Source organism: Neofelis nebulosa, chromosome 3 (assembly GCF_028018385.1).
Source record: "Neofelis nebulosa isolate mNeoNeb1 chromosome 3, mNeoNeb1.pri, whole genome shotgun sequence".
Classification (NCBI taxonomy): Eukaryota; Metazoa; Chordata; class Mammalia; order Carnivora; family Felidae; genus Neofelis; species Neofelis nebulosa.
In genome coordinates, this window is record NC_080784.1 from 70,595,528 (window position 1) to 70,611,721 (window position 16,194).

Here is a 16,194-nt window from a genome sequence, read left to right on the forward strand (position 1 = left end):
TTAATTCCTTTAACTCCCAGAAGAGGAATTGCTGGGTCATATGGTATTTCTATGTTTAATTTTTTGAGGAACCACCATGCTATTTTCTGTAGCAGCTGTGCTATTTTACATTCCTACCAGTGATGCTCTAGTTTCTCCAAATCCTCACCAATTTTTGCTACTTTTTGTGTTTTTGATAATAGCTATCCTAATGAGTGTGATGTACATTATTTTTAAATACCAATAATGCATTCTTCAATCATCTTTCACACTCTGGCGTCATGCTCTCTAAATTGCTATGTATTCTAGGAAGAAAAATGTCTTATGTTCTCAAAAAAAAAATGAAGTAAATATTTGATAATCATTTTCACCTGTTTGGTCATCTTAAGCATGGGATTATCAGAATTACAAAGCATAGAGTGTTATTTATTTGAGTTGTTCTTTGCTTCAATGGTAATAGGGTTTGGGGGCATTTATGGAAATAATTGAACAGCTTACTCCTGGTAAACATTTGATTGATGAACAGAGCCTAAGGTACTTATAACTCTGACTTATAATTCTTAAAATCAGTTGATGTTAAGGATCTTAATTTTCTTTCTTGGAGGAACACTGCAGAAAGAGACGTGTTATTTCTTTACAGAAAGAAAAAAAAAACATTGTACCTGGTATTTCTACCTGAAGCAATGAAAGAAATTTCAGCACAAAAATGGGTATCCAGCATAATGCATCAGTAAATACAATAAAGAAAAACCGTTTGGCAAGGATCATCTCTTTTTTAACTTGATTCCGTATTTCAGTTGCTGTTATGGCACTTTGATGAATGCTATAAAACATGCTTCCATAAGAAAAAACTATGATGATAAATGCTGCCAAGTTAATACCTATTTAGAACACAAAGATTATTATTAATGTGATGATCATTCTTTCAAAACAAACACACATACTCTTAGCTGTTTGAATGTGAACAACATGTGTTTTGTTTTTTATAAGAATTATGAAGAAAAATAATGATTTTTTAAAAAAATTTTAAGTTTTGTTGAACTAATGTGGAATGAAGAAATTTTAATTTAAAAATGGCATATTAGGGGCCCCTGTGTGGCTTAGTCGGTTAAGCATCTGACTTCCGCTCAGGTCATGATCTCACAGTTCATGTGTTTCAGCCCTGCAATAGGCTCTGTGCTGACAGCTCAGAGCCTGGAGCCTGCCTCAGATTCTGTGTCTCCCTCTCTTTCTGCCCCAACCCCGACAGGCCCGTGTATACTCTCTCTCTCAAAAATAAACATTAAAAAAATCAAAAATGGCATATTAAAATGAGATTATAGTGATTCAGTGAATATCCTGGGCCTTCTAAATTAATCTTTATAATTTTTTAAAATAATTCAATTAGTATATGTGTGTATGTATATATACATATATACACACATTTTTTTTAACTTACCCCTGAAACATTTTTTTACAGTAGAAAAACACTTGTATGTCTATTTTCAAGCCAAAGACTTGTGTGGGTGGCTACTTTGAGTTTATTTATCTTATAAGGGCAAAGAGTTAAATATATATTTTGTTTAGTATTATTAGGGTGAATGCATGAACTACAAGTATTTACTGTTTTGTCTTTTATTAAGGAGAATGTTGGAATTTATATAAGAAAGTGGTAATTCAGGGGGAAAAAATCCCTTTAGGGGATTCTGACAGAATCCATCCCCAATGTTGATGAGAAAAACTGGCTAGAAGTTCTGAAATAAAAATGTATAAACATTAGAAGAAATAATGAGACTGAAAATGTGATTTATTCTAATATTTGAATGAAAGGGCTTATAATACACAGTTTCTTACCGAGAAAAATTGCCACGGAGTAAATCTGAGCTCCAGTACTTTCTGTGTCTTCTGAATGAAGAGGGAAGCACACGCCATTGGTGCCATAGTAGTTTTTGAAAAATTCCTTATTGGTCAGTGGAATGAAAGCCACGATAAACCCAGTCATCCAAATGAGAATCAGAACTGTAATTGTTCTGCATTTTTTAGGTCTTAAACATCTAAAAGGATAGACAATGCAGATATATTTTTCCAGTGTCAGAAATGTTAGAAGTAACACTGATACTTCTGTGGATAGAATGGCCAAAGACCCTACAATCTGGCAGTGAATGCTCTCCATCCACAGCTGCGCGTGCTTGTTGTATTCTCCACGAAACTTGAGATCGAAGGCTCCAATGACAAACAAATATATTCCCATTAGGCAGTCAGCACCTATAGGATCGGTAAATGTTGCGAATTTAGAGAAATAAGTAAGTATAATAGAAATAATGACAAACAGTAATATTTTTAGTATTAGCAAAAAATACCTAATTTACTTCTATTTTGGGGTGAGGTAATTTTTTTTTAATGTTTATTTATGTATTTTGGGAGAGAGAATCCCAAGCAAGCTCCATACTGTCAGCACAGAACCCAAGTAGGGCTTGAACCCATGAACCCCAAGACCATGACCTGAGCCCGAAGTCAGATGCTTAACTGACTGAGCCACCCAGGTGCCCTTTGGGGGGAGGTAATTTTTTTTTTTTAATTTTTTTTTAAAGTTTTTATTTATTTTTGAGACAGAGAGAGACAGAGCATGAACGGGGGAGGGGCAGAGAGAGAGGGAGACACAGAATCGGAAACGGGCTCCAGGCTCTGAGCCATCAGCCCAGAGCCCGACGCGGGGCTGGAACTCATGTACCGTGAGATCGTGACCTGAGCTGAAGTCGGAGGCTTAACCGACTGAGCCACCCAGGTGCCCCTGGGGGGAGGTAATTTTTATTCTAACAATTTGTTTATGGATAAGGACCTTTTCATCAGCTTTCTTTAATACGTACTCTTATAGCACCATCTACAGCTAATTATGTAATCATTTCTCTTTTTTTTGTTTTGTTTTGTTTTGTTTTGTTTTTGTTTTTTCTAATTTTCAAGTCTGTGTGAGCAGGGATATTGTGTATTTTGTTTTCCATTCTGGTCCCATCACCTAGAAGTGTTGAGTAAATGAATTAAATGCAATTATGTTGAGCGTTTGATTAGGGACCAATATGGGGATGTTGTTATTTGGATCCCCTCTTCCAGTGAAATGCTCCCAGCTTAACATGCTAGGGATATCATCCAAAATCCTAGAGAAAGTAATTCAGGAATTGCTGTGATAGACTAATGACTATGAATTTCGGGGTCTATAATTTAGAAGAAAGGAATAATTAAGAAGTGCTCTGTAGTCAGTATAATTTTGGAGGGCTTAAGTTATTTACCCAGAGCTGGTCTAAGCAAACCTGTTCTCTCTGATTCTCTCTTCCATTTTTACATCTTTCTCTGTCTCTTTTTAGGCTCTCCCATCCCCCAAATCAGTTGTCAATGTGATGCACTACTTGGTGATTTTGCTTTTTAAATGAACATTTCATGTCAGAGAGTAGGTGAGATTTTTTTTGACTTTATAAGCATTCTATACAAACCTTCCAAAAATCACATCACTGTATAAATCATAAGGCTGGCCCTAATCCTTAAATATTGCTGTGATATTCTAGCCTTCACCAGGGAAATTTAGCATGCTCAAAATTTTGTAGTTAATGATACAACGTAGTAAGCAATTTCTGAATTCTATTTCTTAGATAGCTTGCAGTGAAAAAAACAATTAGATATTAGACTTTGAATGAGGCTGGGGGTAAGACATGGACAGCATGCGTAAAGTAGAACATTGTATAGATTGATACTCACTGGAGAAAATATGGACCACTTGACCCACACTATAAACAGCCTGAGGACTGGTCTTGCTTATTTTTCTTTGTAGTCCTCACTTAACGTAATACCTCGCAATCACATTTCAAAAACTTAAAAATATTTAATTCTACCTAAAAACATTTTATTATTTAAATATTTCAAATTATGGGGGTGCCTGGGTGGCTCAGTCAGTTAAGCATCTGACTTCGGCTCAGGTCATGATCTTACGGTTCATAGGTTTGAGCTCCACATCGAGCTCTGTGCTGACAGCTCAGAGCCTGGAACCTGCTTCAGATTCTGTGTCTCCCTTTCTCTCTCTGCTCCTCTCTGACTAGTGCTCTGTCTCTCTCTCAAACATAAATGTTAAAAAAAATTCTTTTAAATATTTCAAATAATGAATGGAAAAGATTTTAGTAGCTCAGAGACCAGAAAAACAGCCATCAGTTAAGTCAATGTCTATATCTGGACATGCAAACAAAACGGTAAATACACCTCTGGATGTAAAAATTAAAGGTTGCCATTTTATTCACAATAAAATATTTTACCTGCTTTAACAAAATGTCTTCAGAGAAGAAAACCAATGAATGACAGCTTCTTTAATATGTATAAGGTAATTGAATTTTCTTGTTTTAAAAACGTATTTTCTTCTCACTAAAGGAATTTCATTTTCATTGCAATGAATGTGAACACAATATATAAGCAAAAAGGAGAAAGACTTAAAATCTCATAATTCCACCACTCTTTTTACTCATTTTTGAATAGCAGTGCTTTCATATATTGCAAAAGTGTAATTCCTCTTCAACCAGGAAATACTCACAGCAGAGAGAAATGATTGACATGGCATGCAGTCTGTTCTCAGACCTGATATAAGGTCTCATACAAATGACAAAGACGTTTCCAAAGCATGTGACTGCAGATACAACCCAGACAAATACTCTCTGAATAATGCTTGCCAAGAGGTTCTCGAGAGATGAGATCCCATCAGTGTTTGGTTTACAGCTGCGAACATGTGGTGCATACCCACAGTACTGGAATTTCTTAAAATATCTGATGAACAAAGCGAGAGTACAAGAATTTACATTTAATTCAGTGCCATTATACATTAATATTTCTTTCCTACATTTTCTCAATAGAAAGAAAATATCTTAATATGAGACTCACAGGAATGTAAAACATTAAGGACACTAAGTGAACTTGATTTCACTGTAAAAGAGTTTGAGGGTCAGAGCAGCAAGTGGCCATCATGAATATACAAGTGTTAGACGTGTCTTGAAACATAAACAAGCCGTTAGCATGTGATCAAGAGAATTAAAGGAAACTTTTATTGCATTTTTAGTGTTTAGTGCAGGTGAGTGCATTGTTACACAGCTCCTATTGTTGCTGAAACCAGTCTAGCGCTCCGGGGAAGAGACAGCCATATGCTTTCTCCTTTATGCTTCCATGGCTTTTTCACGGTATAGTTATGTGATCTGTAACTACGTGTTAACATGCTTATCTCTCAACCAGATTTTGGTACCTAGATGAGTGTTCAATAAGTTTTGTTGAGTTAATTCTTTCATTAATAGACTAATCTTACTGATAAAGTCGATCAGTAATTATGACTGTTACCACCAACACCAACACCACGTATTCAGCATCTTCGTATCAGGAGTAAATTCTCCAGTCAACTCCATGGGACAGGTATTAACATCACCATAGGAGGAGATGAATATTCAATGGAGGCAAATTATTTGCTGTGAAATTTCTAATAAATGCAGAAATTGAAGTTCAAATCTAATTAGAGCTTTAGAGTACATAGCTCTAACGCTATGTACTCTGGCAAAAAAATAGAAATGATCTTTATAGTATAGACAGCTGTAGCAATACAAGATAAAAGCATGTCAATCACAGTATATTGTCCTATTGTTTAACCCTTCCTTCCTGAGTCCCTTAGATCTGATATGGTTTCTGCCCCAATTCAGGTTTATTCCTTGAGTTGTTTCTTGGGTTTTGTGAGCTACACCATTTTCTCCCAATAAACTATGTTTGGCTTACTTTAGTCAGAGTGTTTTATGTTGTGTGCAACCAAAGAAACTTTTAAAAGCATCCTCTGTGAGGAGTTAGGAAAAACAAAAAGAATGTCCCGTGTGAGACTTAAAACATAAGCGAAATTATAGAGTGGTGACATGACACTTTGTAAATTATTGAGAATTAATTACCCTGGCATGGAGATCATTCTCATATCTGCTGTAAGATTGCATTCAATTAAGGAACATGTTCCCAAAGCATGGAATCAATGGTACTATAATACACACTGTTTGAATAAAAGATTTTTCAAAGTTTACCAGTTTATCCATACACACTTGCTCCAATCATGTCCTAACATTGGAGGCAATTTTTACTGAGGAGGATTTCTCCATACTGTCCTCCATTTACAGCAATTATTTATTTATAGTTATTTTGTGTTGCTTATGTAAATTCTTATTTTTTCATCTGGTAGCACTTATACCATGTGTGCAAATTACTAGCTCCTCAGGCAAACATCAATGTGTATGAATGGTGTCAGTGCTGAGGAGAGCTTATAGGAATGGGTGGGTTCCGTCCACACTCATGTTCTCTGACATTTAAAAAATCACCTTGATTCTACCAAACCATGGAACAGTAAAAATCATCCCATCCCATAGCAACACTTTAAGAATAATATTGTTTAGGCAAATTAGTTAGTAGAAAATTTGATAGATTGGATGCATTGGGTATGGATGTATTAGCATAGTGCACATGGAAATATAAAAGATTAAAATCAAGGTGAAAAACAAGGAAAACATCTGCTTACATGTGAGAGAGATTCATTAGAGGTCTAAACATCCTTTGTTGGATATTTGAAATTTCAATTCCTTCTAGGCTGCTAAAAATACCAAATTAATTATCAAAATAACATATGTTATAAGGGTGTAATAAAATGACTTTTTGTGATGGACAATTAATAAGATACTGTCAGTCAACACTGATTGTGAACCAAACATTCATCCTCAGCCTGCCCTACACACTTACTTCCCCAACTCCTTTCTGATTCTAGCATTTATACACATCTATCTCTTCTATTTGAAGTTTTTGATCCTTGTAGATCATAACACAATGCTTTGTGTATAGTAACTACTCAATAAATATTTGTAGAATAAATGAACAAACATCTTTTAGACAATGTTACAATAGCAGAGGAGTTTTACATTTTGAAATTTTTCTAATAATTTTTAAATAACAATTTTTTTTCTAGTAAGATGCCATCTAACTGAGGGACATTTAAATTAAATTAACTGAGACATCTTTTAGAGGCAATTGTTAGACCATAAAAGATTTTTTTGTGTGTGGTGTAAGTAATGATTTATATAAGAGAATATTGCATCTTTGGCTAAAAGTAACTATAATAAATTCTTAGATACCAGTGCTAATAGAGAAATAGATATGCAGAGATGCCTTCAGAGGATCAAAATAAATGATCCAATATAAACTCCTGGTGATTACAGCAAAATATAAAATCATTACCTAATTCTTAGTTTATAAACATGTAAGATAAAACTAACAGCTACCTGTTGGTTTATAGTGAGCACTCACATGGTTTGGTGGCACTTAACTAACATCCTGGAAAAGTGCTTCTGATTTGAAAGATTCTACAAATCTTACAGAATTTATTAGTCAGTATATAAATAATGATTTCCTCATAAAACTATCCCCATAGGTATATACTTACAGAGACTTGAGTTTGACAAGATAATCAAATTGATTTGCTTGAATTTTCTGGATTGGGTTATAGGAAAGATTCCTGTTTTTTAAAAAAAGGCAACAGTAGGTCATTTCTAGAAACTTAAGTAAAGAGAAAATGTATCTCGACTTTGGTACCAAAAAAACAACAACAACAACAACAAAAAAACAAGTGTAGTAATAGCACTTGCCTTACAGAGCTCATTAAATATTTACAGAAATTAATGGAGATAAAACACTTAGAATAGTGCCTGGCTCTTAGGATTTTGTTAGTGTAGAGAGGGAGCTAAGACAACATAAGAATGGAAGTGAACTAGTCAAGAAATGGCTCTCACCAAAGAAGTGATAGGGTACCCTGAGAGAAACCACACATACCTCACATTTTGCCTAGGTTCTCATTTAGTTAAATGAAAACACAATCTCATTTTGTCAAAAATTGAATTAATAGAATTACCCTGAATACTTTTTCCAATAAATCTTATTCCAAAGAGTGATGTTTGTTCTAATGATTTGTGAGGCATGAAGTGAACAGTGAAAGGCTAGAGCTGGGAACAAAGAGATATAGACCAGAATGACAGTGCAGCTGAATTCTGATGGAAAAAATTTCATAATCCTTTTTGAAAAAAACAAAAAACAAACAAGAATCATTGAAACAAGAATCATTGATTAAAGGGGCTTCTCAGGGCAAATTCTTTTAGAAATTTATTCTAGGTTAGACCATTAGTTAAATAGAGGAGCTATTGGGGAGTGGTGATTGCAGAAAGAAGGAAAGAGAGGAAGAAAGACAAATGAAAATTGAGTTGTATAAAGGGACAAAGTGAACTCAACAGTCTAGGACTAGAAGGAAATTATCTGAACACAATACAGGCTGTCTATGAAAAGCCCACAGCTAATATCTTGCTTAATGGTAAAAGTCTGAAAATTTTTCCTCCCAAATCAGTAACCAGACCAGGATAATCCATTTTTCTTCTATTTAACATAGTACTGGAAGTCCTAGTCAGAGTAATTAGGCAAGGGAAAAATAGGGCATTCAAAATGGAAAGGGAAAAGTAAAATTACTTCTGTTTGCAGATGATATGAAACCATATGTAGAAAACTCTAAAGCTTGCATGCTCGGGCACACGTGCGCGCGTGCTCGCACACACACACACACACACAACTGTTAGAACTTATAATGAAATTCAGGAAAGTTGCCAAATGCAAAACCATCACACAAAAATTGAATGTGTTTCTTTACACTAACAATGAACAATCCAAAAAAGGAATTCAAAAGATAATTCCATTTACAATAGCATTGGAAGAATAAAATACTTAGGAATAAACTTAACCAAAGCAGTGAAAGACTTGACTTTGAAAGTACAGTGTTGCAGAAACAAATTTAAAAAGATACCAGTAAATGGAAAGACATTCTATGTTTATGGATTAGAAGACTTAATGTTGTGAAGATGTCAATACTCCCCAAAGTGACCCACAGATTCAGTGCAATCTCTATCAAAATCCTAATATATTTTGTAGAGATAGAAAAATCCATTCTGAAATTTGCATGAAATCTCAAGGGACCTTGAATAGCTAAAGCAACTTTGAAAAAGAAGAACAAAATCGGAGGCTTCACACTTCCTAATTTCAAAACTTATTATAAAGCTACAGTAATCAGAACAATGTGGTACTGTTACAAAGACAGGCATATAGACCAGTGCAGTAGGATAGAGAGCACAGGGATAAACCCTTGTATATACGGTCAAGTGATTTTCAACAAGTGCACCAAGACTATTTAATGGGAAAAGGACAGTCTTCAACAAATGGTGCTGGGAAAACCAGATAGCTATTCACATACAAAAGAATGAACTTAGAACCATACCTTACATCATGTATAAAATTAACTGAAAATGGATGAAAGACCTAAATACAAAAGCTAGAACTATAAAACTCTTACAAGAAAACATAGGGGAAAAGCTTCAGGGCATTGGATTAAGCATTATTCTTGTATATGACACCAAAAGCATAGGCAACAACAACAACAAAACAGAAAAATTGGACTACATCTAAATTAAAAACTTCAGTGTGTCAAAGGAGACCATCAACAGAGTGGAGAGGCAATTTACAGAATATAGAAGAAAGTATTTGTAAATCATATATTGAAAAGGATTTAATATCTAAAATACACAAAGAATTCCTATAATTCAACACCAAAAAACAACCCAGTTTAAAAAATAGGCAAAAAACTTGAAAAGACATTTCTTCGAAGAAGATATATGGCCAATAAGTCCATGAAAAGGTACTCAGCATCACTAACCATTAGGGAAATGAAAATCAAAACCGCAATGAGATATCATTTCACATCCATTAGGATGGCTATTATCCAAAAAAGTGTTGTTGAAGATGTAGAGAAATTGGAATTCTTGTACACTACTAGTGGGAATGTAAAATGGTGTAGCTGCTTGGAAAACAGTATGTTGTTTCCTTAAAAAATTAAAAATAGAATTACCGTATGATCCAGCAATTTTACTTCTGGGGCTATATACTGAAAAGGATTGAAAGAAAGGTCTCAAACAGGGATTTGTACACCCATGTTCATAGCAGTATTACTCACAATAGCTAAAAGGTGGGAGGAACTCAAGTGTCCATGAATGGGTGAATGAATAAACACAATGTTTATGTTTATATGTGTATATATGTGTATCTCTCTCTCTCTCTCTCTCTCTCTCTATATATATATATATATATATATATATATATATATGTATATATATATATACATACACACACACAATGAATTATTTAGAATAGTATTATTACTAATTAATACTATTATTCAGAGTAATAACCAGAAATTCTGACACATGCTACAACAAGTATGAACCTTGAAGACATTATATTAAGTGAAATTAGCCAGTCACAAAAGCTTAAATATTGAATGATTCCACCTAATGGGTACCTACAGTAGTCAAATTAATAAATACAGAAGAGAGATGTCAGTCAGGGGAGGTGATGGGGAGATATTGTTTTATAGGTACGGAGTATCAGTTTGGGAGGATGAAAAAGTTCTGGAGATGGAAGTGATAGTTGTATAACAATATGAATGTACGTAATGCCACTGAACTGTACATTTAAAAATGGTTAAACTGGTAAATTTTATGTTATAGATATTATTACAATTAAAAAAATAAAAGAAATTAAAAATACAGAAATGAAGTGACAAAATTAGTATCAGTCTTACAATTGTGAGAGCTCCTTCAGATCCTTAAATACTTGCGGTGGAAGATTCTCAATCTTATTACTTCCTAAATCCCTAGAGAAATAATTGCAACCATGTCATATTATTTTCTTAAGACTTTATTGATTGTACTGCAATTTGTTAGGGAACCATTATACAACTTTAAACAGTGCTATTAGTGAGTTATATTAATTACCAGAAGTCTAAACATTTTATAAAAGGAGTATAACAGGAAAATATAAGAATAACCCATTTCGTAACTTTTTCAGAGACAAATGCTTGATGGTATTTGATCTTATCCCAACAGATCCAATTTTCTAATTTAATTAATATATGTGTTGTGCCTCTTTTCCCCTTTCCTTCATTCCCTTCAACCTTTTGCGTTAGAGCAGTAGTATAATTTGGAGCCTTAATTTTTTCATTTGCTTGGGTTTATTATGATTACCAAATGGAAGTGATTCTTGTGGGGTCAAGCATCTTTCACAGGTGACATGCATGGGATCTCATATGCTCTTGGGGCAGGATACTTTGGGTGTATGTGTAGAAGTTGGGCTGCCTAGCATAGTATGACCTTGTAGCTTAGTATGACCTTGTAAGAATCGTTTTTTTGTTTTATTTTATTTTTTAAATTTATTTATTTTGAGAGAGAGAGAAAGCGGGCAGGGGATGGGCACAGAGAGAGAGAGGAGAGAGAGAGAGAGAGAGAGAGAGAGAGAGAGAGAGAGAGAGAAAGAGAGAGAGAGAGAGAATCCCAAGCAGGCTCAACACTGTGAGCGCAGAGCCAATGTGGGGCTCAAACTCACGAACTGTGAGATGATGATCTGAGCCAAAACCAAGAGTTGGATGCTCAACTGACTGAGCCACCCAGGAGCCCCTGTAAGAAGGGTTGTGAAGGTAACAGATCTTGTGGTAGCTTTGGTGGTGGCAGCACTCATGAAAAAGGTTCAGATTCTTCTAAACAAGATAACATTTCAATAGGTTTTAGTTCTCCAAAGTGATCAAGAGATGCTAAGATAAAGCCTAACCACTTTCCCTACCCATCTCCAAATCCTATTAGTTGCCACAAGGAAAAGTAGGAGAATGTATGTATTTGTTACATGAGTTGGAGTGCTTATAAATCAAAAGTGAGATTATTCAACTTTGAAGGGCATGATAGTTTTAGATCTGAGGTTCTTTAAGACTTATTGATTGATTGATTTATATTTTTGAGAGATAGAGAAACAGAGTGCTCATGGGGGAGGGGCAGGAGAGAGGGAGACATAGAATCTGAAGGAGGCTTCAGGCTCTGAGCTGTCAGCACAAAGCCCAACTTGGGGCTAGAACTCACAAACTGTGAGATCAGGACCTGAGCTGAGGTCGGCTCCTTAACTGACTGAGCCACCCAGGTGCCCCTAGAACCACCCATTTTAAACCATTGCCTCTTAGAAAACATGCCATTTTCATCCTTGGAAATCGGATTTTTCAAGCCAGTGTTTAATATGGGATTCAGCAGGCTTTTGGTAGGACTAATGATTCGCCTTGGTTATGCTCTCTGCAGGTTTTCTTGCTCATTCCTTTACCCCTGAACCTGGATTAGCACTGGTTGTGGACTTCACTGTTTGTGTTTCATGTTCCCTGCTGGTTATTGATACTCACATAGAACCTGCACCTTAATGTCACCATGAAAGTTAGGATTTGGAGAATTGCTTTCTTTTTTTTTTTATAATTTTTTTTTTAATGTTTATTCATTTTTGAGAGACAGAGAGAGACAGAGCATGAGCGGGGAAGGGGCAGAGAGAGAGAGGGAGATGCAGAATCCGAAGCAGGCTCCAGGCTCTGAGCTGTCAGCACAGAGCCCAATGCGGGGCTCGAACTCACAAACTGTGGGATCATGACCTGAGCCGAAGTTGGGCGCTCAACGGACGGAGCTACCCAGGCGCCCCTGGAGAATTGCTTTCTGATACTCACACAGTGGTTGCAAGTAGGATAAAACAAGGAAAAGGATGGATCCCATGACTAACTTGTATTTTAATACCTAGATAATAACTTTGGATCACCTGTTTGCACGTCTCCTTAGTATTGAGAATAAAATAATTTCCTATTTACTGATGATGTGGTTCAGTTGCCAGATACCAAGAGTTGTTACAAAACTTGCTTGGGTCTAATACCTATTGAGATTTTCTTGCACATTTAGTGAATGATTGCTACTGCCTACCAAAAAATGTTTCATTTCAAAAAAATGAAAAAATTGGGGATTTCAATGGCTTGTTTATTGATGTTTTCAAGCAGAATGCGGCATATAAATTACCTCCATCTGTCTCAGTACGTAGGTAAGGTATCCAGAGAAACATTCTAGTTTACATTCTTTAGTTTTTTTATGGAAAAGTTTTAATAACTTAATGTTCTGCCCAGCTTATTGTCAAAACATGTTGATGTGTCCACAATCCAGATTCTTTCCAGAAAACACAAAACCAAACTACAGGTGACCCTTGAACAATGTGGAGGTTAGGGGTGCTGACCGCCTTACCCCTATGCAGTTGAAAATCCACATATAACTTTTGACTTCCCCAGAACTTAACTACTAATAGCCTACTGTTGCCCAGAGGCCTTACTAATAACATAAACAGTGAATTAACACATATTTTGTATGTTATATGTATTATATACTGCATTCTTTCAATAAAGGAAGCTAGAAAAAAATAAAGTGTTATTAAGAAAGTCATAAGAAAGAGAACATACATTTACAGTTCTGTGCTGTATTTACTGAAAAATTCCAGGTACAAGTGGACCATCACAGTTCAGACCTATGTTGTTTAAGGGTCAACTGTAATTGTTAGCTCAAACTTTAGCAAAAATCCAATTGAGAAAATTAATACTAAAACATAAAAAAATTGTCCGAAGAACACGGACTTCATCCATTGCTCAATATATATTTTATTCTGACAATCAGCTACTATGTGCTTGGGCCACAAAGCTTTGGTTTATTAGTGAGTTGTTTTTAATACTCTTTGGAATTCTGTCACTGATCTTAAAAAAGGGACATTATAAATAGCTGATTCAACTTATGTCTCTCTTCCATTATTATAGGCTGGGATGTTATCCAAGGATGTCTGATTTCTTTTGGATCCAAGATTATCTTTTGTTTCCAGAATTAGCAAAGTATGTCTTTTTGTTTTAAGGTCTCTGAATCCTAACTCTTTAGGAAACTTAAAAACAAATGTGCTGTTCCTCTCTAGCAATGGGACAGAGGATGTATTTTATTTATTAATTTTACCCTGACTTTATTATTTAGCTATGTTTCCTTTATCTCCTTTTCCTTGGGGCACCTGGGTGGCTGAGTCAGTGAAGCATCTGACTCCAGCTCAGGTCGTTATCTCGTGGTTTGTGAGTTTGAGCCCTGCATCTGGCTTGCTGATGTCAGCATAGACCCCGCTTCAGATCATATGTCCTCCTCTGTCTCTGCCCCTCCCTTGCTCATGCTGTCTCTCTCAAAAATAAAAGAAAAAAAAATCTCATTTTCCTCAATACTTATTTTATATATACTTTAAAGTGTATTTTTCTAAGCTGTCTGAGTTCATTTATGGTTCAAAGTGTATACAGATAATGCTAGGAAAAGAGATAAATATTTCTCAAATGTATAAAAGCATACATATGTAACAAGTGTGAACTAAAACAATAGAAAGAAAAGTCTTATCAATATATGCATAATCAAACTTACAATTCATCTAGCTTTTGTAGAGGTGCAAAAGTATTTTCACTTAGATGATTAATTTTGTTTTTCCTCATTACCCTGAAAGTAAAAAGAAAAATATGTTGTAGCTCTTTGAGGTAAGTGATAAAGGAGTTTTTGGAGAGAGGATTAACAGCCTAAAAAAAGGAAATAATTATATATAGTGATTTGCACATCAAGTATCTTGTAGTATGATAAATTACCCAGTCTTGTTTTAGTCTTAAATTTCTCAAAATTTTTAATGATGAAAAAAAATTATTTGATTTTTTAAGTGAGGTAGGGAAGAATTCTGCAAGGGAGTTAGTGAAAACTTCAACGCTTGAGAAAACAGACTGAATATCATGCAACCGAGAGCACAGGGAGCTGTTATAGAACTGCCTCTTCTCCAGCCTGTATCGCATGTCTCTCTAACAGAATACCCTGCACACGAGCACTCACACACATTGGAGTTGATGTGATTTAGAGTGGAGTTACCTAAGGAAGTGTAATCTAAGCTGGACCAATTCAGAAGATCTCTAGTTTGGGATGTTGAATCAGACTGTATATAATTCTTGACCAGTTCATTTCTATCTTTCTTTTTTCTTTCTTTCTTTCTTTCTTTCTTTCTTTCTTTCTTTCTTTCTTTCTTTCTTTCTTTCTTTCTTTCTTTCTTTCTTTCTTTCTTTCAAGTTTATTTATTTTTGAGAGAGAGAGACAGAGTGCAAGCAGGGGAGATGGAGAGAGAGAGAGAGAGAGAGAGAGAGAGAGAGGGAGACAGAATCCAAAGCAGGCTCCAGGCTCTGAGCTGTCAGCACAGAGCCCGATGCAGGGCTCAAACCCTCAAACTGTGAGATCATGACTTGAGCTGAAGTTGGATGCTTAACAGACTGAGCCACCCAGGCACCCCTTGATTCATTTCTGCACTGATCTTATGTGTTCTGAATGTTTCCAATTCTTTAAACATTGTGAGGCACGACCCTGGAGGTTGGTCTTGTCCCATCCTAAAGTATTTATTTCCTCTCAGCTCTCCAAACCATTATCATCTCCTGCCAGGATCTCTAGACCAGAAAAGAGCAAGCACCTGCCAAGAGGAAATTCACAAATGATAACTTCACAAAGAGGCTTCTTTAAAAACAAATACAAGTAGAACAACAAAGAAGTTGTAAGTTTTTCAAATATCTATTTGGTCTATGGCCTTTAGTTGCAATTTGGTTTCCTTTGGGCAGTTAGTAGGAACTGTTTTTTGCATCACTGATATATAAGCATCCTGCACCCGAAGACTGCTGAGCTCATTGCACAAGAGTTCAAACATCTCAGTGACCTGAACCCATTGGAATGGGGGGAGCATACTGGAGAAAAAATTATTGTATCAGTGGTAACTATTGCATTGCCTGTACACAGGGGTCCTAGTCTTTTGGTTTCTAGTATGGATTTCTAGATGGATTCTAGTGTGGTTTCCAGATGAATTCTAGTATAATGGTTTTCAAACTTTTCCCATGGTAACTACACTTAAAAAAATGCATTTTACCTTGGGACACGACAAACACCCACACGAGCCAAGATTTATAAAGCAATACATTTAATGATCCAAATTGTGCTGCGACATTTTTACCCAATTCAATTCAACTTTCATTAAAAAAGCTAATCAGGAGGTACCATATTGCTTTCATCATCCACTTGTGAGTTTGAACCCACAGTTTGAAAAACACTGATCTGAGAAACTGTAAATGAGGCAGTTGTGTTTTCATATTGCAAGACACCTCAGCATCCTTCACTTTCATGGGAAAAGCCATGTGAATTTAAAATAGGCCAATAGGGGCGCTTGGGTGGCTTAGCTCCTTAAGTG

At 35.6% G+C, this 16,194-nt stretch overlaps 2 protein-coding genes across 11 annotated transcripts in view; one reads left to right on the forward strand and one right to left on the reverse strand.

Moving 5' to 3' along the window:
• The window catches only part of C3H4orf46 (chromosome 3 C4orf46 homolog), an 86,767-nt gene that overhangs the window by 14,380 nt on the left and 56,193 nt on the right, over window positions 1–16,194 (forward strand). The gene's annotated exons all lie outside the window — the stretch shown is intronic.
• RXFP1 (relaxin family peptide receptor 1) overlaps window positions 1–16,194 on the reverse strand; it is a 136,489-nt gene that overhangs the window by 4,003 nt on the left and 116,292 nt on the right. For 8 of the 9 annotated variants that reach the window (XM_058721037.1, XM_058721035.1, XM_058721036.1 and 5 more), the window contains 7 exons: window positions 14,358–14,429; window positions 10,664–10,735; window positions 7,436–7,507; window positions 6,521–6,592; window positions 4,526–4,755; window positions 1,813–2,223; window positions 642–860 (listed from right to left, as the gene is read on the reverse strand). In XM_058721037.1, the coding sequence (XP_058577020.1) occupies window positions 642–860; window positions 1,813–2,223; window positions 4,526–4,755; window positions 6,521–6,592; window positions 7,436–7,507; window positions 10,664–10,735; window positions 14,358–14,429 (1,148 nt within the window). The remainder of the gene's footprint in view (window positions 1–641; window positions 861–1,812; window positions 2,224–4,525; window positions 4,756–6,520; window positions 6,593–7,435; window positions 7,508–10,663; window positions 10,736–14,357; window positions 14,430–16,194) is intronic. The other variant, XM_058721033.1, reaches the window with a different exon arrangement.